The 26057-nt window shown below is 46.5% G+C and overlaps 1 protein-coding gene across 1 annotated transcript in view; it reads right to left on the bottom strand.

The window, feature by feature from the left end:
- Positions 1 to 14575, bottom strand: part of LOC119393748 (DNA-directed RNA polymerase II subunit RPB2) — a 208431-nt gene extending 193856 nt beyond the window's left edge. Inside the window, exon 1 of the mRNA XM_037660880.2 lies at positions 14400 to 14575. Coding sequence (XP_037516808.1) covers positions 14400 to 14418 — 19 coding nt within the window. The 5' untranslated portion in view covers positions 14419 to 14575. The remainder of the gene's footprint in view (positions 1 to 14399) is intronic.
- Between the last annotated feature and the right edge of the window lie 11482 nt (positions 14576 to 26057).

Genomic DNA, 26057 nt, shown 5'->3' with positions numbered 1-26057 from the left:
ATGAGTTTTACTTATACTGTGAGAGGCGTAATTCATTAACTACCTCCTTTCGTTTTGTTTCGCCCGTAGCACCTGCGTGCCTTGAACACTGTGAATCTCTCTGGGAAATGATACAAAACGTTAGGCTGTTGATTTGCTTCGCACGTAGTAGGTCTGAGTTTGTTATGGCTTCGTTATCTGATTCTTGATTTTCACGAGTGAGCGCACCAATTGTAAATTTCTAGGGAGTTTTTCCAAAACTAACCTGGCATTTCTCGAGGTCAGTTGAGTGCCCTATGTTTGTTGTGCCTCGGGTCTTGCGTGGTTCGTTTCTGGCGTTTGCTGGCCATGGCTCAGGTCCAGAGATTGGTGCAGCCTGCATCAACGTCTACAAGGGAGCAGATCTACGGTCTCTGCGGAGTGCTTTGGTGCTGCAACCCCTTCGAGACCTCCTGTGACGGTGGACGGGCTGTTATGATCGGCCTGCCTGGCTTGGCGCCGCTTTGACGCATGAGACGTTGCGGCTAGGACTACCCTGATTTCTTCCGGGTCAGCGGTTCCAGAGATGCACCAAGAGCGGCGACAACACGAAGGTCGTTCGTCTAATATTCTCAGGTTGTCTGCGCCCTTCGTAAAACCCTTTGGGCACGCCTGACCGACTGACAGTTTAGGAAGAGTTGTTGGCCGTCGAGGCGGCTTGCTTTGTCGTCAAGGTGCCCCGGACAAAGGACCCAGCGTCTGGGAACCGTCTGCGGATGCATTTCCCACGTTCTCCGTGGCGCCTTGTTGCCGCTGTTTCCACAATTTGTGGTCTGCCTCGCGCATAACCATCATTGCAACAGACTACGAAATTGACTTCCACGTAAGACTCAACGTCTTCGTGCTGTGCCGTGTGTGCGCGGTGGGCAGTGTTTTTCCCTCGCCATGGGACGAACTGGATGTGCCTCTTTCTCCTTTCGTGGGTTGGGAAGGAGGCGGCGTTTCACCTTCCCCTTTTGGGGGCGGAGGTGAAGATGGAAATTTTCATTGGACTGTCCTGGCCTCTATTGTTTTTTCCTACAGGGAACCCTGGGAAGGCCAGGACATAAAATGCGAGCGCCGATGCGCTCCCGACGAGCTCTCACAAGTTCTCTCGAGCTCTCACAAGTTTTCTCAAGCTGACACAAGCTACGAGAAGTTCCCCTCGAGAGCTTCCATGATGCTAACCCCATCATGTAGCAACACGCTACCTGTAAATATGTAATAAACGTTACTGTTAACAGCTCCGGGCTCCTCTCCTCGACATCTCCCCGGGACTCTGGCTGGCTCCGATCCTCGGGCAGACCCCCGACTACATCAGGGCATAAGCTTCGCTGTATCGACAGATTTCATGAAGTGAAGCTGGCTGGATTTTTTTTCCTGGTACTCCTGTCAAGCTAGAGGACCTGGAGGGTGAATTGAAAGGGCCGGGCAATGACGTCCTGCCAGTTTGGGAACATACACTGCTACTTTGTCTTGGCGTGACAAGTCGGTCAAGCAGCAGCTTTATGTCCTGGCAGTGCACACAGTTCCTCTACTCAGCTTTCTGGTGATTCAAGCCCTGGGTGTGTGCAAGTTTCCAGACAGCTTCTCGGAGGCTCGGAATCCCTCCAGTCAGCTGCGTCTCGAGCCGGGCCTTTTTCAAGGACTTTGAACGCCTCCTGATGCCTACACTATCCGGGTGAAACCGGATGCGACATCGTTCTCATTGAGTGTTCCCAGAAGCCTGCTGCTACCACTTCGGGACGTGGCCAAGGTGGAGTTAGAAAAGCCGAAAAAGGATAGCGTGATTCGTCGCATCGACACGCCCACGGACTGGTGTGGCGGACTGGTTGTGATCCCGACTGCTACCGGCGGCTACAGACTCTGTGTTGACCTGACCCATCTCAACAAAGTCATTCTGCAGGAACGCCATATGTTGCCCACGGTTGAACAATGCCTTGGCCTACTGGGTGATACCACAGTGTTCTCCAAGTTTGATGCCGCGTTGAGCTTCCACCAGGGAAAGTTGTCCCCAGAGGCGCAAGAGTACACCATGTTCAAAACACGCTTCGGTCGGTATTGTTTCCTCCGGCTTTTGTTTGGGATTGCCACTGCTCAGGAGTACTTCTAGCGGCAGATGTCCCTAATCCGGGAAAGCCAAGCCAGCGTTGTAAACATGACTGACGATATTCTTGTCTTCTGCAAGACTCCCACGAACACGACCGTCACTTGCAGGGAGTTCTCAATTGGCTGAAGAACGCAGGGGCCACGCTAAACCACAAGGAGTGCACCTTCGCAGCCAGCAGCGTCAAGTTTCTTGGGGTCATTGTCAGTGCGGATAGCATCTCTCCCAATTCAGACAAGCCCTCTGCGATCAAGGCCATGCTAGCGCCACAAGACATCACACCTGTCCGCTGTCTCTGGGGCCTCGTTAATCACACTGGACGCTTCCTGTCACACCAGATTTGACGGCACTGATCCAAGCTTTGCTAGTGAAGGAGTCGAAATGGACGTGGGGCCATGCTCAAGATTCAGCCTTTTCGAGGCTCAAGAAACTGCTCTGCTATGACCTCTGCATTGCACGGTACAACGTGACATACAAGACTACAGTATCAGCTGATGCCAGCTCCTTTGGTCTTGGTGCCGTCCTGCTTCAAGAGCAACCTTCCAGGGAGTGTCGACCAGTTGCCTTTGCGTTGCGATCCCTCACACCCACGCAAGGTCGGTACAGTCAGACTGAGGAGGAGGCTCTGGCTGCAACCTGGGCCATGCTTCGTTTTGAAGAGCATGTCTGGGGCTTAAATTTCTTCCTTAAGACTCATCATCAGCCAATTGCTTGTGCGCATGGGGACCTTGGATGCCTCCATAAATTCAGCGGTTCAGACTGAAGCTGATGCGCTTACAGTACCATATGCTACAGTTACCCAGCAAGCTGTTAGCCATGGCTGACACTCTCACATGTACCGCTGGCTGGTCCACCGTCAACGCAAGCTGATCAAGTTGAACTTTTTGTCAGAGCAATTATTTGCTCTCTCCCAAGTTTTTGCCGCCACACAACAAAACGAGCTCCGCCATGCCCAAGCCAACAATGGTGAATGCAACCTTCCGATGGAATACTGCACCAAAAGCTGGCGCGGGCAGTCAAGGATGCCACTTCACGTTATGAAGTACGCGCAGCATCGTGGTGACGTCAGTGTCTGCGAGGGGCTACTTCTGAAGGGAGTCTGCATTGTAGTGCCTTTGACTCTTCAGGGTTCCATACTCGGCCTCATTCCTGACGTGCATCAAGGTATCAACAGACGCAAAACCGTCGCTCAAGAGTCCTTGTGGTGGCCTGGAGTCAACAGCCACATCGAGATGTTGGTCTCAACTGCACCAAGTGTGCTGAAACACGCATCCAATGCACAGAGCCAATGGTGCCTTCTCATACACTAAGTCTTCCCTGGGAGGAAGTTGGAGTAGACCTTTTCCACCTCAAGGTGATGTGTTGCTGGCTGACAATTTGCACCTAAAACGAAATCCAGGGGGCGCTGCGAAGTTAGGCAGCATTGGCAAGATGGCACCTTCAAGACCTATGCGCGGATTGTTGCTGTTGGAAATACTGCGTGTTCTTGATTGCGATGTCAAAACACGGTGTTTTCTTGAAAGTGAGAGTGTCCTTGCTGCCAAGTACCTTATTTTGGTTGTCGCAAAGGGCAAGGTCAACGATGAAATAAATGTTGCACTGTTCGTGTAAGCGCCTGGCATGAATTTGGACACACAAGAAATCCCAGTGCAACTGGAAAGTGTTTTACTGCGCCAGTGATCTCTGATGGCCAATTCTACTGCACTGCCGGTTTTTTAGCGAAGTGCAAACACGTATCAGCATTTTTCGTCCCCTGACAGGTAAATGCTGCTGCGTTGTTCGGTAGTGTTTTGTAGGTAGGTGGGCTAACACAGTCGGCAGTTGCCACTGGGTATCGTTTATCAAATGCTGATTGTCTAGAGCATCATGGTGACACGTCAGTATTTTGCAGCAACTTAAAGGGGTACCGACACAAAATTTCGCGGCCGAGATAGCCTGCTGGATCGATTCCTGTGTACGTGCGTGTACCATCTGCAAAATATCGACAGCGAATAAAGCTTGGAAGGTATTTTATATGAATTTTGAAGTTCGCGAGCGCGATCCAGCATTATAGGCCGCACCTGGCGCATTGACACCCTCGGAGGTGACCTGAGGTGACCCCCCTACTTCCCCTACGTAACCGTTGCAGCCGGTACAAGTTATGATGACGTCGTAGCCGCCATTTCTGTTCTGACGCGCTTCCTGACTAATCGCTCCTCGCCAGCGGGTCAAACCTGAAGTGATTCGCCACGTCGAAAATTCCTTCCATCCCCGCCGCAAGAAAATCGTCGCCATCAGACGCAATGAGCCCAACAACGACAGACCGTGCGGAAATGCGTCACTGTTCTGTGTGCTCACGTGACCGAGTGTTTCACTCGCTAAGTCATCATAGTTGCACCCGGCGGCTTGTCGTTTTTGGAGCTCTGTCAAACCGAAACTGAGGCTGTGTTGGTAATGAGGAGCTTGTAATTAATTATCTATCGTGCGCTGCAGCAAACGATGTGCCGTGTTATGACTAACAGGCCCCCAGCAACACATTGCAGCAAAAAAACGCGGGGCGAAAATTTTTGTGTCAGGACTCCTTTAATCTGCCAATTACTTCGTCTAGTCCTTGTATACATTCCAACCCAAAGGATGAGGCAATGACGGTACACTGAGTGTAATAACAAGGTTTCATGTTCAATATTCGCCATGGCTACAATAAGAGGCAGAGATAAACAATGACTACTAAATGCTAACAAAATTATGGCAGGAAACTGTGCAGAACCTTACTGTGGAGAGTGATGCAGAGCCAGTGATCGCCTAACCGATTTGTCCGTGTGTGTGTGGGTGTCAGTTTATCAGCATATGTGAGCGGAATTGTGGTGCCCACAAATGCATCTGTTTACCTATTGTTACAGCAGTGCATCACTATGGGTAGGTGTAAATTGGCCCTTTCATAGCTCCCTGAACCTTACGATGGGACATCGGCAGTTATACCACGTACGTGTGCCCAGAAGTCAAGGAAATCGAGCACACTGAAGAGCAAGGCACAAAGCTACCGTACGGGTTAAAGATAACGTACTGGTTAAAATTATCAGAGAATTTTAGCGAGTGTTCAAAGCATCAGGACGGTTGCTCGCACGTGTGGGCGAGAGCTGACAATGCAGCACTGTGTGTGTCACGGCTTTTGTGGGCCCACATAGTCATGTTCCCTAGACAGCGACATCACTGCCCAACTCGACGCCCAAAACCGAAACTGAAAATCGTTCACATAAATAATGCAATACTAAATTATTTACTGACAATATATGAATCTCAGAACATGTATCATGCTTCCTGGAGCAATAAGAAGCGTTTGAAACAAAGAAAGCACAAGCCGTAAATCAGGCCTGTAGCCGGGGGAGGGGGAGGAGCCCTAGGGCCCCTCCCTCCCCCTCACGAAATTTCGACAGAGTGGGGTATTTTACCGAAAATAAATAATGAAAGCACGTGTGTTTCTCAAAGAGGCCTTCAGCAAATGAGCCCCCCCACCCCCAGAATTCCTGGCTACGGGCCTGCCATAAATTTGATGTGGCAACCCCTTTAAAGGGGCTATGACACCCAATTTTCGCTCATAATCTGTGTTATGTGGGTTAATCCTTGGGTGTTCACAAACAATCTGGCGAAATTTCAGCGCATTTGGTCGAGAACTTAATTTATAAGGAGCATTTTTTATAAACACGTTCTTCAGTTCGGCATTGAAAATTTAACGGTTTGCAACGGCTGAAACTTAGGTAGAAGACGACGGCTCCACTCCATGAAGCACATGATGTCACACAAGCAATGGTAAAATGGCGGTCGCCGGCGGTGGGTGGGGTTTATAACCGGCGACTTCTAGGGATCATTTTGCGATGAAATATACTTTTACAGTCCATTTTTTATGCATGTACAGGCACAATAGGCCCTCTACTTCTATATTTCGCTGAAAACCGCAATTTGGTGGGCGACCTTGTCATGGCCCCTTTAAGCTATTCCAAATTGCCTTCATGAATATTTTGTATAATGTTAAAGGGGGCCAATCAATTTGTACTTTTCTCAAGTCTTTCAAGTCTCCCTTTTTGTGTATCAGTGAAATATTAGTGTCTTTCCAATTAGCTGGTAGTACATATAAAGTTTTCAGGCATGATGTAATAGAGCAGCACAAGCTTCTTAAATGTAAAATGTTTCCCATCATTGATCAAACTGCTTGTTATGCCGCCTTCTCTGGCAGCAAGACATGCCTTGTAGGGCCATTCTAACCTCGATGGGTACGCATGGAACTTTGGCGTTATGTTCAACTTTGATTCCACTCACAGTAGAGCAATTTATATTTTACCTGTACAAACCCCAAGTCGAAGTCCTCTACCACCTTCACTGTGTCACTAAATTGATAATGATAGTGCCCTGCTTATTTTCTACTGGATGCATCACAGTCTATCCCCATACAGAGTTTTCTTTTAGCTGCCTTGATGCTATCACCCTTTGTATACTGCTGCCTCTATCTCTTTGACAATGTTTCATATGTCATTGAGCTCACTTTTGTCGATAAGTTTTAACAGCTCAGCAAATTCAATTTTTTCTCTTGAGGTAGGTACTTTTATCTGTTGTCATTTATTTTTAATAAGTCTTTAGTGGTTTGAGAGTGCACGCTTATTTCTTCTCTGGATGCTTTGCCTCCAATTCCTGCTACAGAGATCATTCTATAGTCGGATACAACTTAAGAAGTCCAGACAGGCCTTGACTAAAGAAATAGTCCGGCTCACGCACTCGGCCAAGTTCTCCGAAGGCTGGCTCATGAAGTCAGCCTGGAGTGATCGCCCATTGGTGCAGGCATTGTGCGCATCCGCCTTTGAGGAGGAAATGCAGTGGACTTCTAAAGTTGTATCCAACAATAGTTACAGTTTCGTTCATACCCTCAATTTCTTCGTTATCTTTTTGTTCTAAAGCATTATATTGGTTTTCAAGTGCAATTCTAAATTTCACCCTTTTTACCCGATTACATCTATGTTGGCTCGTTCTTTAGCGATGGCTCGTCCTTTAGCATTCTTGAGGTTGAGTGTTATCTTTGCCCTCACCAACCTATGATCACTGCTTTTTATCTAGCTTACTATCACATGTATTATGCTTGAATCCCTGCACAGTATGAAATTTATCTGATTCTTTGTTTCCTGTTTTTATGCTTTTCAAAGAAGGTTATATGAAGTCAATCTCTTTCTGTGAATTCCTAGAGTCGATGCCATAGTTGCAAATTGCTTGTTCTCCTTCCTGCTTTCTTCATGAGAGAGTGCTGAACCAAGAATTGATATAAAAAATAATTCAGAGTTATCATAAGTAGTCAAAGCACAATGACCGGAAGCGAAAACCAGTAGCACCAGTTACGGTGGAGCAGCAAGTTGTACGAGGCAATGGGACAGGTGCAAACCGGGTGGCTTGAACAGTGGCGCCATGTGTTGCACGCTAAGTGGACTTTCAAGCATTAGTGCATTACACTATATTCCAAAAATACCAGATGCACACACTAAGTGCAATGCTGCTATTTTATTTTGATTACGCGCAATCCGACCCTAACATATTTTAGTGCGAAGCGCGGTGCTTCACACTGGCGACTATAAAACACCACTCGCGAGGCAAAACAAGTTATTAAAACTGCAGATAAGGCCTTCGAAAAAGTCAGAAACCAGTGACGACAGCTTTAACGCTCGAAAAGAGAACTTACTTGTCAATCACAATGTTGTTTATTCTTTACTATTTTTTAGTAGAGAACAGAAGGTTATTCCATGCCACAAACCCTAGTCATTCCCTTTGTAAAATTTCTATAGCTGAAATTGTGATATATTCCTACATAAAAGTGCAATACGAAATTCTTGCAGCAAAAAATAATAATTTGTCTACTTGAGCTTCACAATAAAAAGAAGACAGTGTACAAGAAATGGTAGAAAAAGAAGTTTAATCTCATAAGTATGAAATATTTTCATGGGCAATTTATAAAAACTGTGCTTTGACATACGCACCTTACTACAGGCGCACATTTTATCTAGGATTTAATGTCGAAGCAGCAAGCGCAGCTATGAGCTGGTTCTGAAGTTTCTTTATGTGATTTGGTAGCCATAAACGTAAAAAGAAATGTTAGCCTGGTGGTAGGCCTCCCATTCTGCAGCATACCACCAGAAACATAGCAGCAACTTGCAGCAGCTGAACAGAGAGAAAAAAAATTACGCGGGGGTTTCACGTGACACGTAGAGGGGAAACCCATATGAATTGTGTCCAGCTGCGTTTCTTTAATGTGCTATCGATGAGAGGTTCACGTAAGTTCTTGCATTTCGCCCTCGTCGAAATGCGGCCACCGCGATCAAACCCGCGACCACGAGCTCTGCAGTGAAGCGTCATAACGCGGCGGCTTTCTAACATCACGTTAAGCGCAGTTTTTGTTTTTCTATATTGCTAGTTATTTCAAGGCAAAAATGCGTGTGAATGTAACCTGCGTTTGGTCCCAGAAAGTACTAGAATGCAGTAGTCTAGAATACATTACTTTGGTACATTGTGAGAAATCTGAAAGCACATCGTGCGTGATCCCACATTTCAAAGCACACAATGAGCAACAGACTTGTCAGTGAGGCACATCGCCGATATCATCTTGTATCACATGTATCCCCTTTCATACAACCCTCACAAAATAAATAAAAATCATGCTCTGCTTAAGCCAGCCTAGACGTCGCGCTTACGGCGTACTACATTCAAAGTGCGTAAATACATATTTTTTTCTGAAATGACACATAGTTGTAGAAATGGCAAGGCTGTTGCTAGGGTTACGTCCAGACGTAACTGTAGTCACCGCTATCGTTACGTCCAGACTAAAGTCCCTAGATTTTTCCCTGTTTAAGAGCAGGGAAAATCTAGGGACTCTAGTCATGTGGCTTTCCACAAACGTGAGTACATTATTTTCCTGTTGCTCAGTGAAGGCCCTCTGCGCCCTTCGGGCGCGGCAACCTAATCGTGGCTTCGCCCTCGCTTCGCGAGTGCGGCCATTTCGCGGTTGGCAGGGTCACGGTCACGCGCTACTGGCCGCTGTCGCGGCCACGCGCTGTTTAGCCTGCGCAGCCTGCCCCTTCGGGGCAGGCGGAGGCGTACGTACCGTATTTACTCGAATCTAACGCGCACCTTTTTTCCGGAAAAACGAGTCCAAAAATCGCATGCGCGTTAGAATCGAGTACCAAAAAAAAAAAAAAGAAACTCGGTTATCGTATTGCCATCGACATTTCAAAATGGCCGCCTCCTACGCGCCTTGGCTAAAGTGTTCTAGAAAGGGGTAGTGGGCTGACTGGAGGCCGTGCACTGACGCACTTTATGTCTCACCTGGTAGATGGCGCCACCACCACCTGCAATGTAAGCGACGCGTTGCTGCCCTCAGCGCGAAGGTTAGTTTGCCAGCGCTTCAAGAACAAACTACTCTTGTGCAACCCCTGTACACAGCCATTTTCGTTGCTTTTTTTTCTTTTGCGTGAGCATATTCTTGCTTTGTTTGTTGTTCTGGCGCATGAAGTATCGCTAAACAGTAGCGAGCTCTCGCTTAAAAAAAAGATCTCGCAGTTTTATTGCGTTTAGATAATTAATTAATTTATGGGGTTTTACGTGCCAGAACCACTTTCTGATTATGAAGCACGCCGTAGTGGAGGACTGCGGAAATTTCGACCACATGGGGTTCTTTAACGTGCACTGACATCGATTGCCTTTAGATAAAAGAGACTAATATTTTCATGCTAGCGTTTGTACTCTGTAGTCTCTTTAGTGAGGTCATACTCTCACTAAATAAAACAATATTACTACAAACTTAAGCACCTTACGCGCTCTCAGTTGATATATTCTCCTGAAAAGTGCAAGAAAATGTGTGGGAGTGCACAGCAGGAAAGACCTATCCTAATCATGCCCAAGAAATAAAAGACCGAAAGTAAGGGTAGACCATGCAATCAGATTTTGCTTCTTGAAGACCCCTCACATGCTGGAAATTATATTTGTGTAAGAAATTGCATGCAAACACCGCTATCAGTTGAGTGCAAAATTCAGTTAGCAATTCTGCTGACACTATAATATGCCTAAAAGGTTCATATGCACTCTTTTCTACAGAACTATTTATCCGCACTCCTGTATTTAGAAAAATGAATTTGTAATGAAGGTGTGGAAAAATGTAGACAACAATCGTTCGCGGAAATAAGTGAAAAGTTTATTTGGTGGGGCAGCACAATAACCTATATACTCCACAAAAGCCATGCGTATCAATCACTTTCATTTTTTTTTCAAAGTGAAAACAGATGGAAAAAAGCTGAAATAGCTTGAAGAGGGCCTTGCCCCATTTTGTACTTATCAGCGTGTGCGGCAAAAAGCATGTCTCCTAAAACAGCCCAATAGATGCTAGAAAAATACTCACAAAGAGACGCTAAATATTTTCAATAGCATACTTAGCATAGCATAAATTTAAAAAGTTCACAAAAGCACATGAATACTCAACACATATTGTTCACACAATAAGTGAAGACACTGAATCAGAAGAAATACTAAAAAAATGACAACTAATAGACACATTTCCATTCAAACACATGCATTTTTATACAGATCTACTGACGTTCTGGTAGATCATATTAATCGCATTGTTGATGGTACGCCAAGGACCAAAGCCACCATTCACAATTGAATTAAGGGTTTATTGCTATAGTATGCATGGCGAGTGGCAATTAACATACTATCTTGCTTGTTTTTCAAATCTGGCATTTTCTTGTATTTGGGTCAGTGCAACAGAAAAAGAATATTCAGAGAAGATTCATACTTCAAGTTTAACCTACACTTGTAAAATCTAAACGCAGGAACAATAATAAAATTTAAAAAATCTTCTACAGCAAGGAAAAAAAAAATTTAAGTGCAGCGGCTTATCTTGAAGTGCTTTGCTTTTTGGCGTTTGCCTGCTCTGTCTGTGTTTAGCCCCTTAATGTAAAAATGAAGTCGCGTAACAACATAGAATTGGATTATTTTTTGAGAGAGCATTGAGGCATGGCTTCGGCACCCAACCTCTTGCCAAAGCCTTGCTTTCACAATGGTCAGCACATCTAAAATGCTGTCTGCATGGAGTTCTTCACATGAAAAGCAGCCCGTGAACAAGCCTTGCTACCAATCTACATTATTCACAACTACAGAAACTGAAAAATGAAACGTATTGACGAAGCAATGCTCAGCCGAAAACCTGCAGCGACGACGAAACACAGCAGCAGCCCTACAGCAGCGGGGCGAAGGCTCCCATGGATGGATGGATGCTATGAGCGTCCCCTTTATAACGGGGCGGTGACATGTCTGCCACCATGCTCGAAGAAAAAAGAAAAACTTCCTTGTTTCATGCTGGCCTAATACCTTGTCTACATTGATTAAATCTATCTTATTATACCAAAAAAATTTATAAATTCACGGTCTATCTCTCTGCCTCTTAAGGCAGAATGACCTTATTTCCCCCCCCCCCCCCCATTATTTATTTTTGTACTTTATCTCTACTCTTCTGCCACCAATACTCTAACCGTCTCTTACTTATTTCTATCGCGGACGTGTTCAGCTTTCCATTGTTGTCCCTAAAACCCAAGGCTTCCTGTAGACTCGTGCCCACAAGTATACCTGGGTGAATATCGCCACATTCAATCAGTACATGTTCCATCGTTTCCTTAGTTCCCCCGCAGCATGTACAGTGTTCGTCTTCGTTACTGAATCTCGCTTTATAACTTCGCGTTCTAAGGCAGCCCGACCTTGCTTCAAACAGTAAAGCGCTTCCCCTTGAATTATCATAAAACCTTTCCCTCCTTATTTCGTTTTTTCCCTTTCGGTAGTTACTCAGAGCCGGCTTCTTTTCCATCGCTGTCATCCAATAAGTCCTCTCCGCCTCCCTGACCTTCCGCTTAATGCTCCCTGTTGCCATATCGCCCGCACTGCTAGCCGTATATTTACTGGTGAGCCTCCTAGTTCTCTTTCTCCACTGCGTGTCAACGCTTTTTCTATACAAATACCTGAAAACCTTCTCTGCCCATCTACTCTTCTTCATTTTCCTCAGCCTCTCTTCGAATCTCATTTTGCTCTGAGCTTCCCTCACTTCAAAGCCTGTCCATCCCATATCACCCTTTACAGCCTCAATTGTCGTCTTCCCGTGAGCGCCCAACGCGAGGCGGCCCACCGTCCTTTGATTTACATCCAATCCTGATTGTACCTCTGACTTCATGCAAACCACTGAGTTCCCAAATGTAAGCCCCGGGACCATCACACCCTTCCACAGCCCTCGAAGCACCTCGTACCTATTGTATCCCCATAAAGCTCTGTGCTTCATAATTGCAGCATTCCTCTTTCCCTTTGCTACCGCTGCTTTCTCTTGTACCTCCATATATCTATCCCCCTCATTTGCCCATACTCCGAGGTACTTGTACTCGCTTACCCTCGGTATTTTTTGGCCCTGTATGAAGACCGCATGGTCTTCGTGATCATTGAATACCATCAATCCACATTTTGTTGCACTAAATCCTAGTCCTAGAGCCTCACATTCCCTTCCGCATATATCTGCCAGTCGCTGTATATCATCTTGACTGTCCGCAAATAAGACAATATCATCAGCATAAAATAGACCTGGAAGCTTCTGCTCAACCATCGTGCCGACCTGTTTGTGTGACAAATTAAATCCAATGTTGCTACCTTCTAGCGCTTTTTCCATCCTCACCATGTACAGCATGAATAACAGCGGGGACAAAGGACATCCCTGTCTCAGCCCCTTGCTAATTTCAACGCTGTCCTTGCTACTTATTCCTTCCCATTCTATACAAACTGTATTTTCTCGGTACATTTCCCTCAAAAGCTGTATACAGTCGTCCCCTATGCCCACTTCTTTCAATATATCCCACAAAATTTCCTGCTTAACGTTGTCATACGCTCCGGTGATATCTAGATAAGCTATGTATAAGGGCCTGTTTTCTATTTTCGATATTTCTATACACTGGGTAAGAACAAACAGATTATCGTCTAACCGCCTGTCGATTCGAAATCCATTCTGAAGTTCTCCCAAAATATCATTTTGTTCTACCCACGCTTCTATTTTTAATTTTACTGCCATTGCTGACGATGGTAGCGCCGCCATGCGGGCACTCAGGAAAACGAAAACTCGTTTACATTTTTTGCGCCGCGGCAACGTACCCTCTCCCCGGAGAGTGGGCTCACTACCCAATATTCTAGAACACTATACCTTGGCCATTTCTGCCATTTTTTCAGTTCGTACGTGTGCCGAGGAGATTGTCATCCCGTTCTGCGTTCGCATCGACGGCATGGTAGTGCCGACTCCAAATACTCGACGAGTGTACCACGATGCCGCATTTAAAAGAATAGTTATTACATGTGCAGAGAGACGGACGGAAATCGGGTCGCATCGCGGTCATTCGGATATAGTTCGGAGTTCCCGAAACGTGCGTGCGAGACTGGCGCAAACAGAAGCAGAACATTTTTTACAGCAAAGCTTCACGAAAAGGTCTCAGCGGACCAAAGCAGGGCCGGTTTCCCGAAATCGAAGAGTGTTGACAGCGACAAGGAGTTGTTCGACAGCGACGAGGACTGATCCATTACGCGACTCGTATCGCCGCCGTAGTGGTGACAGTTCTAGCGGCAAGGCCCGCTTTTTGACTGTGTTTTACTTTTTTGAAACTTCAGTTCTTTAAAACCCAAATACTCATTCTTCTGAAGGTGCGAAGTTTGACTCCTGCGGCCTTTTTTTTGTTCTTTTCTCTCACGAAAAATGGGTGCGCGTTACAATCGATGTATTAATTTTTTTTTTTTTTTGGTCGCGTAAAACGGGTGCGCGTTACAATCGAGGGCGCGGTAGAATCGAGTAAATACGTAACCCAAGAGCCGCGTCGCGCTTCTCTGGCAACAGACTTCAGCAACACCTGAGACAAAAAAAAAAAAAAGTTGCAGCAGCAGCGAGGTTCGAACCAACGTCCGCGCAGTTCCGAGCACGACACGCTAGCCGCTGCGCCACTGAGGCCAATCGGTTCGGTAGGTCTAATGGGCTGTATTTGTATTGCCACGCTGGACGTAACTTTTAAGACTCGTTATTCTTACGTCCAGACGTAACTGCAACGGCTCGTACTGTTACGTCTAGACGTAACGCTAGACACTCCCAAATGGCAAATGAGGCGATCCCTCACATTTCATCTAGATGAAAAACGGCTGTTTGCTATTAAGATCCTTTGTTGTTGGCCCATAAGCGCAGTTCACAGCAAAAATGATGAAACATTTAATTTAAAATATATATTACCTTCTTCGGCTTCGTACATCCCTGACGACGCTGGCTGCGAACGAAGGAATATGACGGAATCACAGAACACTTACACCGTTTCACCAGAGAACATCTGCCATCTACATGACCATCTACGACATTAAGAACGAACGGCAACTGTAGTGACTGTAGTGACTGTAGTACGGAGCGCTTTTACCCGACCAACTCCGGATGGATGGATGGATGCTATGAGCGTCCCCTTTATAACGGGGCGGTGACATGTGTGCCACCAGCGCTTTTACAATCCCGACCAACTCCAGCCGGCGACTGCAACGCCGCGGCGCGTCACGGCACAAACTATTATGAGCAGCGCAGAGTTAGGGGCTTTTTTGACGACCGCGCGTGGCCTAGGCACTAAAATGCGCGAACGTCCCTAGCCATTTTAGTCCCTAGCAGTGGCTGGAGCGGGGAGCGATTGTAAACGCCATGGTTGCGCTGTGTGTGTTGTGCGCCAGCGCGCCAGTTTGTATTTTTGTAATATTGGCGCCTCCTGCGAATGTGATGATACGTGAGTGTTGGCTGTTTCGTGCAAGTGGTAGTGAATACGCACTGACGACGGGTACTTGCTGCTGTGTGGTCGCTTTTAAGTGCGATCAGGACTGATTGCAGTATGGTTGCAATTTGAGTGGCGGTATTTGTTACGGATTACTTTGGACCGTGCAGCAGGGACAGGTGTCACACGAGCACTTTTGAATCGCTGGCTGCGTGAGGAGCGCTCGGGTACAGCAGTGTTGTGTGTGTACGCCGGTGAGCTTTGCACTAGGAGTGGAGGCTTGCGCCGTTCATGAAATAGCAAAACGTGAGGATATCCTGCGCTCATGGTTGCATGCGCGCACAGTACATCTTGTCGGGTGTGAAATATCAGCTAAGGCTTCTTGCGTTGTCGCAGTTAACCATTGCAGTTTTTTTTTCTCAAAGGTTGCATTAGTAAAAGGACCGAGGCAGTTGCGCGGCCTTGGCACTTCTATCTTCTTGCTCTGGAATATTGCAACTTTGACCAGCAACATTAATGCTTGCCTAAAAGCCCTATCTAAATTATTGCGGCGCAGTACTAGTACTTCGTTTACGGTGCTTCAAAGCAAGTTATGTACAAATAGATAATTTTATTGAAATGTGCTGGTGTTCTCTTTTACCGTGTGCTGGAGCCGTCCGTAGTGGTTATAACTCATCTAAGTGCAATATTTACAATATTTAGCATCGATGTTCTACTTCGTTACACATACACCCAGACTAACCATATCTATCCATTTTTGTGTGTCTGGGCATTCTGTTGGTTTAAACACTGTGGAGCACGTTGGTTTAACCACTGTGGAGGTCTGAATAAGGAGGTGCCATTGCAGCATCTAGTGCAGGATGCAATACAAACACTGAGCAAGACTGTGGCAATCGTGTTATTTTAGTCTGCCTTTGTGTTGTGTCCTGTGCTAGATTCTGAAGCATTAATAGGTCATGCTCCCAAATGCAATGTTTGTGAACTGTTGTTGAAGACAGAATGACCCGCATTAGGATTGACCAGTCCAACATTTTTGCATTTTTTACTTGATAATGGGATACAATGCCAATGGTCACATTTGCACATTTTTCTCCAGGGTCTTTAAGGGCAGGGGCGGTGCCAGGATTTTTTTACTGGGGGGGGGGCACTCAGGACAAGTGGGTTCCTTCAGGGGGGGCAGAGAGGCTGGGAACATATGCATTGTATTTTGACTATGCTTGCTCTTGGGGGGGCAAAGGGGGGGCAGGCGGAAATTTTGGGGGGGCTGGAGCCCCCCCAAAACCCCCACTGGCGCCGCCCCTGTTTAAGGGCTATTGGATGAGAGATTAGCTGCTTTTTAAGCACTCCTCTCGCAGACGCACAGGAAAGTGCATGTCAGGTGGCCATGTAATATAATACACAGGGAAAGCTTTTGGGAATGCCATAGTGCACCATATTTCATCTAATGTCACTTCCTGTATCAAATATGTTTGCAACAGCCATTATTCAGACTGACTGCATTTTCTTTATCAAGTAGCCATATTCTGAGATGAGTACTTCAGTATGCCAGCTATACTGCATTGAATTTGCTTTCAGAGGGTGAGAAAATCATTTCCTAGGTGGCTTAATTGTCATATTTCACTGGACTCCCCCTTTTTCCCTAACCATTAAGTAAGCTAAGCCACGACAGTTTTGTATTGTGGCACTGCCTGATGCTGTATGCGGGCGTATTGTTGATGCACTTTTATATTGCAACTGCATGACTCGTGCTCAAGTGACAGGGTAAATTTGCATGTAGTGGGTGAGGTGCCAAATTTCAATGAATGCTGCGTTCTGGTGCGGTAATAATTCGCTCTGTGAGACTTGATAACTTTCCACAAGGCATGTGGCAAAATAGTCTGCAATGCACTTACTTTGCGGGCAACTGAACTTGTCCATTTATTGATATACCAGTTGTGTAGGAACACTGACTCTATGCATAGACATGTAACCATTGAAACACACAATGGTGTCCAAGTGTGTGCAAACATTCACTTCTCAATGCTAGTACTGAACACAGGCTTGAATAAATGGCACACAGTGCAGCAGCTCCTGGAAGTACACACAGGTATACACAGAAAGCATATTTATTTACCAAAGTAATTCATGAAGCAAGAGTGCATATAGGACTGCTATTATGTTTGTATAACTTTATCTGCCTCCAAGAGATCCCTGTGACAATGGACAACATTCTGTTAGAATCACTGTACTAACACATGGTTTAAAATTTCAGGCACACTGCATTTAGATAAAAAAAAATTAAACAAATCTTATTTATCTATCGCTCATTCAACACAATTGTTTCTTTACAACACCTGTCATACAGAGTGGTGCTACATGGAAACTGTACGTGCAATTACGTATTGGGTGCCAACTGCATAGTAACTCTCCCAGATGAGTTGGTGCTCTGTACTCGTGTAGCAACTACCAACTTCACCTACCCCTGTACAGTAGGTGAAGTTTCATCTGTTTTTAGCTCACAAGTACTTGGGTTGCATTTAACCCATGAACTTCGAGAACGTTCGGTTTTACGGTTTTTAGACCTTAAGATATTCTGCAAGGGACATGCTTGCTGTGGCTACTACCCGAGGGCCATGAAGGGATTGCTTCCCTTTGATTCAGCACGTTTTAAGACAAATAAGAGAGCTACAGCTTTGATGTGCCTGGAATCTGCTTCAAAAAAATTGTGCCCACATCAAATGGTGCCCAATTTTGAGAACCCCATATGCAGTCTTTCGGCTGCAGGGTTCCCCAGCTCAGTCTTGACTGCTCTTCCTGAAACCCTCCGCTAAAAATTGAAACGTGGAACAGGATGCGCAACTGTGAAGGATCACCAGAAGACCCTTAGGCCACAGGTTGTACAATACGTTCATATAGTTGCCCACTATCTTAAGAAGATGGGAAGTAGGCACGGTGTCACAATTTGTTTTTCTGCTCCCAATAAGGTGGGAAAGCTGTGGCCATGCATTTGCAACACCAGTAAATGTGGATGCTGGAAGAACCACAAAACGCTTTTGGTCAAGTGTTCCACAAGAGTGGCATATTGCATTCCCATGTCATGTGGCATGTTCTACGTTGGCGGAACGGGGTGGGCGCTTTGTCAATCACCATTTGGGGGAACACGTATAAAAATTGCAAAAGGTAGATTACAAGTACGCACATTTAGTTGCTCATGTCAGCAAAATGTGTGGCCCTGTTTAAAGGGACGACGGTTTGCGATAGGAGTGAAGGCAGTACTCCACGTATCAGTTTAGAAGCCTATCATATTAAGACATTTGATAAGTGCACTAGCACCATCTCTTGCCCTCTTTAATGCTGAGTTTCATCTTCTGGATGCAGCTGTTACATCTTGGATCTCAAAGGAAAATAAAAATAATGTTTTTGTGTGTTAAACCTTGTATTGCATCCCTCTTTTTTTCCCCATGCTTCACTCTGGCATATATAAGGTGTGTCATTCTGCCATCAAAGGGGCCCTGCGACACAAATTAAGCGTGTAGTTTTCATTGCTTCTTCTCGAACTATGGAATGCACTGATTTCGATCATTCTTTTTGCATTACCTCAGTATTCAGCATTACACGCACTACAGCGCTGCAGTTTGCAGATGAAAAGGCGTTCCAGGGCCCCTTTAATCCAGTTGTAGGTCAGCGCTAGTGTGTCCGTGTCGTCTCTAGTGCAGTGGTTCTCAGCCATGGATGATCTGGGAACCCCTTGCAGTGAGAGACAAAGGGTCAGAGTAATAAATTAACACAACATGCAGCTGAAACAGGTGGCTTTTATTTCTCCCTGGCAAAGCATGGTCAGAGTAATGTGCCACGCCGATTCGATGTTAACAGCTTGTTAACAAGCTGTGCTGTCTGCAGCCACCTTCAACCTCTTTTTTTAACAATGTTTGTTCTTCAAATATTGAAAGCTAGAGAAAGTGTGCTCGCGCACATATGCCGAAGACAACTGCAATAGAAGCTTTGAAGCCATCTGATAGAGAAGTGGAATTATAGGTTAGCTTTGCCGCAGTGCACAAGTTTTACGCGGCGAAGCATACCACAAATGAAAAGGGGCCGCTGTCGCAGGGAATAGTCAGCCTCCAAAAAGTTTTTTTTTTTTTTTGATGAGTGTCGCGGACCCGTTAGGGTCCGTGGACATCCAGTTCAGAACCACTGCCCTAGTGGGTGTGTTCGCGCGATTACTCGTCAACAATGAACCAACCTGCCCAAAAGGAAGTATTGACGATGTCTCGTTCTGTCTTGGCGATTTGAACATTGCGCGCGTTTTTGCTGTTAAATGGGAAAGAGAAAACGATGAAAACAAGAATCTACACGGTGATTAAGGCACAGACCAGTTTGCTTTTAATGACGGGAGTTCAACAAAACGGCGCACAATGCATTCGCACTGGCTTTCCAGGCGAAATTAACCGACCAAGCACAAATGATTGGAAGCAGCGACGCAATAACCCGTCTGCGGCTACAGCCTGTTGCCACACTACAGCCTGCTGAACGGCAAGGAAACGATTGCGGATCGTGTTCGCCGCAGAACACTCTAACATAATTTACTTACATAATTGGCATGTATGTACAGTACGTACTCGTCCGTAAACAACTGGAAGCTGCCGATGCAGTCGCTTGCCGTTTGCAGTCGTTTACACGTTGCGAAAAGAAGCCCCAATACAGGGCATAGCGACACCGGCTGGTTATCTCATAGCAATGAGAGTTCACAAAACAAGCACACATCGCGTTCATACCGGCTTTGCCATCGAAATGACCGCATGCTCGTGTGCATGGCAGATGGACGCGTAACAAATGGCAAACACCTCCTCACACGCAACATCGAATGATGACGGGCCCGACAGCGACCAAGCTCTTTTCCGACGTTCGTATGTTCCACGGAGAAATGAATGTTGATATCCGAGGCTTTCCCTTCCACACAACACGGGTAAACACGGGGCAACACCTACCGCGTGCTTTCGGTTTTCGCCCTGACTTAAACGGGCTTCATATGGAAAAACAAAAACAGAAAAAAAGCTCACGTGACCAGGAGAGGCACTTTAGGCATAGAGTTTCCTACAATACTTTAGGAAACTCTATGACTTTAGGGACTAAAACGGCTAGGGACTGTAGAGGGCGCTACGCGCCATGCTTTCTATATATGGTTGAAGGGAATAAAGCAATGGGCATTCGTTCGGTCATCATGGCTCGGAGTCACTTGTGTAGACGCGCCTAGCGTCTGTCAGCTACCGGTATCGTACATGGTGTCAGAAGTGGCCGCCGTTCGCTCTCTGTAATGGCAGACAAGCCCGACGCTGCGTTTGCCGGGGTACCTGGACTCCAACAGCCACCAAACTTCGACTTCAGCGACCCAAGTACGTGGTCCAGCTGGATTGAGCAGTTCGAGGACTATGCCTACGCTACAGGAATGCAGCGAGCTACCGACGAGGTTCGGGTACGAACGCTTCTTTACTGCATGGGTGTTCAAGCTCGACGCGTGCTAGCGTCTTTCAACTTGACGGCCGAAGAAGCTCTGTCGTACAGCGTTGTGAAAAGCAAGTTCACCTCGTATTTTGTTCACCCGCTAAATGAAGTTCATGAGAGTTATCGTTTTCACAAGCGGACGCAGCAAACAGACGAAAGCGTCGATGCTTTTTATTCTGCGTTGCGAAACATGGTCAAAAGATGTAACTATGGCTCAGCGTCCGTAGAGGATAGGCTCGTTCGAGACCGATTTATCGTCGGCTTGTTGGACAGCAGGTTATCAGAACAACTCTGCCGCACCTCTGACTTGACGCTGGACAAAGCGCTCCTGCATGCACGGCTGCACGAAGATGCCGAAAGAGAAAAACGTGAACGCGCAGACCAGTTATCTGGACCAGTTGCCGTTGATGCAGCGAAGCACAAGCCAGTGAAAAGACAATTCCATAAGCGAACGTCAGCATCAAGAGAAACCCCCTTTTCTGACGCGACGCACGGATCGTGTCACTTCTGTGGACGTGAAGTGCATCAGCGGGAATTTTGTCCTGCCAAGAAAGCCGTTTGCAATTTTTGCAAAAAGAAAGGGCACTTTGAGGCAGTTTGCTTAGCCAAGCAGCGTTCGCACAGCCGACATTCACATGCCATCGAGATGCATGCTGTCAAGACCAGTCGTGAAGCAAACGCCAAGTTCGTTTGGGTTCACGTGAACGGCGTCCCGCTCAAGTTCAAAGTCGACTCAGGAGCGGAAGTTACCGTCGTTCCAAGCACTTTTCCGGGAGTACCATCTCAACTCGAAAAACCGGAGGGTCATCTAACAGGTCCTGGAAATTATCCTTTAAATGTGTCTGGCCAATTCAGAGCTACGTTGGAGTGGAAGAGCCGCACCTGCGTACAGCCAGTGTATGTCATGCCTTCGCAGTCTACGCCTCTGCTAAGCTACCCTGCTATACTCGCATTGGGAGTTGTGAAATTCGTCGACGCCGCACAGCGACCGGAAAAGCCAGCCAGCTCATCATGCGACGCCACCCTTAGCCAGGATATCTTTGATGGACTTGGTACCGTAGGGGAGGAGTACACTATTAGGCTCAAGCCAAATGCCAAGCCATTTGCGCTCAGTGTACCTCGAAGAATTCCCATTCCTCTGTACGACCATGTGAAGCAAGAGCTGGACCAGATGGAAAAACAAGGCGTCATCAGGCGCATTACGAAGCCGACGCTGTGGTGTGCAGGTCTGGTCGCAGTACCGAAGGCATCAGGCGGCATCCGAATATGTGTGGACTTGACAAAGCTAAACAAGGAAGTTCTCCGTGAAAGGCACGTGCTTCCAACGGTCGAATGGGTTCTCGGGCAACTGGGCGACGCAAAGGTGTTCTCCAAACTCGACGCGACAGCAGGATTTCACCAAGTGCGATTGTCCCAAGAATGCCAAGAGTACACCACATTCATCACGCCATTCGGACGCTACTGCTACTGTCGTCTACCTTTCGGCCTGACCTCGGCACCGGAGTACTTTCAGCGAGAAATGGCTCGCATTCTCGAAGGACAACCCAACGTCGTCAACATGATCGACGACATCCTGGTTTTTGGAAAAGACCGAGAAGAGCACGACAAGCGACTTGTGGAGGTTCTTGAACGTCTGAGGAGAGCCGGAATTAAACTCAACAAGTCGAAGTGCTGCTTCGGTCAAGACAAAGTAGAGTTTCTGGGTGTAATCATCGATGCCAACGGTATCTCGCCGAGTCCCAGCAAACTCGAAGCCCTACGCAACTTGGAGTCACCCAAGGACGTTGCTGGTGTTAGACGCTTCCTCGGCATGGTTAATCATATTGGTCGCTTCCTGCCAAACCTTTCGCAGGCAACCGCCCCTATTCGCGCCTTGCTGGGCGAGCAAAATGCATGGCAATGGGGACCGCTTCAAGAGACCGCTTTTAATCGGGTCAAGGAGATGCTCACCTCGGACCTCTGCGTCGCGAAGTATCATCCCGGTCGTAATACCATTGTCTCATGCGACGCGAGCTCATTTGGATTGGGAACTGTTCTTCTGCAAGAACAACCATCGGGGGAGCGACGCGCGGTAGCGTTTGCATCACGGTCGTTAACCGATGCAGAACAATGCTACAGCCAAACAGAAAAGGAAGCGTTGGCGGTAGCATGGGCAGTGCACCGCTTTGACCAGTACGTGCGAGGCCTACACTTCACGGTGGAAACCGACCACCAGATTTGGTCGCCGAGTTAAGACTCCGAAAAGACTTGACTTGTGATGTGTCGTGTTTTTTGTTGTGTGCATATCTCGGGGGAGAGATGTAGAGGGCGCTACGCGCCATGCTTTCTATATATGGTTGAAGGGAATAAAGCAATGGGCATTCGTTCGGTCATCATGGCTCGGAGTCACTTGTGTAGACGCGCCTAGCGTCTGTCAGCTACCGGTATCGTACAGGGACGTTCGCGCATTTTGGTGCCTAGGACGCGCGCGGTTGTCAGGAAAAGCACCTAGCTTCTCGCGCTCGTGATAGTTCACGCCGTGACCGCGCCGCGGCGCTGCAGTCGCCGGCTGGAGTTGGTCGGGATTGTAAAAGCGCGTGCCACCAGGCTCGAAGGCGAAAAAAAAAAGAGAAAGAAGAAAAAAAACTTCCTTGTTTCTTGTTGTCCTAACGCCTTATCTACATTGATTAAATCTATGTTATTATACCAAAAAATATAAATTCACGGTCCATCTCTCTGCCTCTTAAGGCAGAATGACCTTTTTTTTTTCCCCAATTATTTATTTTTTGTACTTTATCTCTACTTTTCTGCCACCAATACTCTAACCGTCTCTTACTTATTTCTATCGCGGACGTGTTCAGCTTTCCATTGTTGTCCCTAAAACCCAAGGCTTCATGTAGACTCGTGCCCACACGTATACCTGGGTGAATATCGCCACATTCAATCAGTACATGTTCCATCGTTTCCTTAGTTCCCCCGCAGCATGTACATTGTTCTTCTTCGTTACTGAATCTCGCTTTATAACTACGCGTTCTAAGGCAGCCCGACCTTGCTTCAAACAGTAAAGCGCTTCCCCTTGAATTATCATAAAACCTTTCCCTCCTTATTTCGTTTTTTCCTTTTCGGTAGTTACTCAGAGCCGGCTTCTTTTCCATCGCTGTCATCCAATAAGTCCTCTCCGCCTCTCTGACCTTCCGCTTAATGCTCCTTGTTGCCATATCGCCCGCACTGCTAGCCGTATATTTACTGGTGAGCCTCCTAGTTCTTTTTCTCCACTGCGTGTCAACGCTTTTTCTATACAAATACCTGAAAACCTTCTCTGCCCATCTACTCTCCTTCATTTTCCTCAGCCTCTCTTCGAATCTCATTTTGCTCTGCGCTTCCCTCACTTCAAAGCCTGTCCATCCCATATCACCCTTTACCGCCTCATTTGTCGTCTTCCCGTGAGCGCCCAACGCGAGGCGGCCCACCGTCCTTTGATTTACATCCATTCCTGATTGCACCTCTGACTTCATGCACACCACTGAGTTCCCAAATGTAAGCCCCGGAACCATCACACCCTTCCACAGCCCTCGAAGCACCTCGTACCTATTGTATCTCCATAGAGCTCTGTGCTTCATAATTGCAGCATTCCTCTTTCCCTTTGCTACCGCTGCTTTCTCTTGTACCTCCATATATCTGTCCCCCTCATTTACCCATACTCCGAGGTACTTGTACTCGCTTACCCTCGGTATTTTCTGGCCCTGTATTAAGACCGTATGGTCTCCGTGATCATTGAATACCATCAATCCACATTTTGTTGCACTAAATCCTAGTCCTAGAGCCTCACACTCCCTTCCGCATATATATCTGCCAGTCGCTGTACATCATCTTGACTGTCCGCAAATAAGACAATTAATATCATCAGCATAAAATAGACCTGGAAGCTCCTGCTCAACCATCGCTCCGACCTGTTTGTGTGACAAATTAAATCCAATGTTGCTACCTCCTAGCGCTTTTTCCATCCTCGCCATGTACATCATGAATAGCAGCGGGGACAAAGGGCATCCCTGTCTCAGCCCCTTGCTAATTTCAACGCTGTCCTTGCTACTTATTCCTTCCCATTCTATAGAAACTGTATTTTCTCGGTATATTTCCCTCAAAAGCTGTACACAGTCGTCACCTATGCCCACTTCCTTCAATATATCCCACAAAATTTCCTGATTAACGTTGTCATACGCCCCGGTGATATCTAGATAAGCTACGTATAAGGGCCTGTTTTCTATTTTAGATATTTCTATACACTGGGTAAGAACAAACAGATTATCGTCTAACCGCCTGTCGATTCGAAATCCATTCTGAAGTTCTCCCAAAATATCATTTTGTTCTACCCACGCTTCTATTTTTAATTTTACTGCCTGCATCGCCAACCTGTATAGCACCGATGTAATTGTTAGCGGTCTATACGAGCGAATGTTATCCTTTTCTCCCTTGCCTTTATAGATTAAGTTCATTCTACTTTTTCGCCAACTGTCTGGTATTTCCCTCTCCTGTAAGCACTTTTCTACGGCTTTCAGCAGTGCTTCTTTAGTGTTATGTCCGAGTTCGTTAATGAGGCTGACGGGTAGCCCATCTAAGCCCGGAGTAGTGCGCTCAGGAATTTTTCCTTCGGCCTTCTTCCAATTGAAATTCTCTAGTACTACATCTTCGTCAGTTGCACTCCTTTGCGTACTTTTACTAACCGGGGGAATCCCCTGGGGGACCTTTTTAAACGAATCGGCTGTTATCTTTCGGATGTAACCTAGCGCTTCATATCCTTCCAATTTATTTCCTCCTTCATCTACCATATGTTGTTGCCTTGTGACAGACTTCCTACCCAGCGCTTTTAGGTGGCTCCAAAATATCTTAGGCGCGGCCTTCTTCTTTTCGCGAATCTCTGTCATCCAGCGTTCACTTTCACCTTTAATTTTTGCCTCGACTAATTTCTGCACAATGGATTTTTGCTCTAAATATATTTCCCATATTTGGTTGACTTCGTCCTGTGGCCGCTTCTCCTTTTTTGCCTGTCTGTGCTCCCGTGATGCCTGACGTCGCATCTCGATCGCTTCCCGGATTTCTTTGTTCCACCAACTTTTTGGCTTTTTCTTTCCTTTCCAACTAGTTTTCTTCTCTATTTCCATTTCTTTCGTGATTACATGTAGCAGCTCACTATACTTCCAGTCTTTGCCTGGTAGTTCGTCTACTTTTTCCTCGACTCTTGCGGCTATATTTGTTATTTGTTTGTCATTTAGATACGAGCTGCCAAACTTTGATTCTATGTTCTTATTTTCAGCTTTATATCCCATTTGTAATATTATGCGTTTATGATCACTACCCAAGCTGTTGATGCCTTCTTCGTCTATTCTCATCTCTCTAAGTTTGTCATATATTCCTTCTGTCATGAGACAGTAATCAATGCTCGATTGCCTGTTTCTGACTTCCCACGTGATCTGCCCCTCACACTTATGCCCCACGTTAACTATCTCAAGACTATGTTGCTCGCAGAGATCTAGCAATAACTTGCCATTGGTGTCTGAATATCCGTCAAGGTCATGAATGTGAGCGTTCATGTCCCCTAGAAGGATTATCTCGGCATCATGACCGAATTCTTTAATATCGGTGCTTTCCACCTACTGTGCCCGAAACCCATATGTGCTCTGAACACG

The sequence above is a fragment of the Rhipicephalus sanguineus genome, chromosome 5, assembly GCF_013339695.2.
Source record: "Rhipicephalus sanguineus isolate Rsan-2018 chromosome 5, BIME_Rsan_1.4, whole genome shotgun sequence".
In the NCBI taxonomy this organism is placed as follows: domain Eukaryota; kingdom Metazoa; phylum Arthropoda; class Arachnida; order Ixodida; family Ixodidae; genus Rhipicephalus; species Rhipicephalus sanguineus.
The sequence above is the reverse complement of the archived record's forward strand: the minus strand, read 5'-3'. Positions and strand labels throughout refer to the sequence as shown.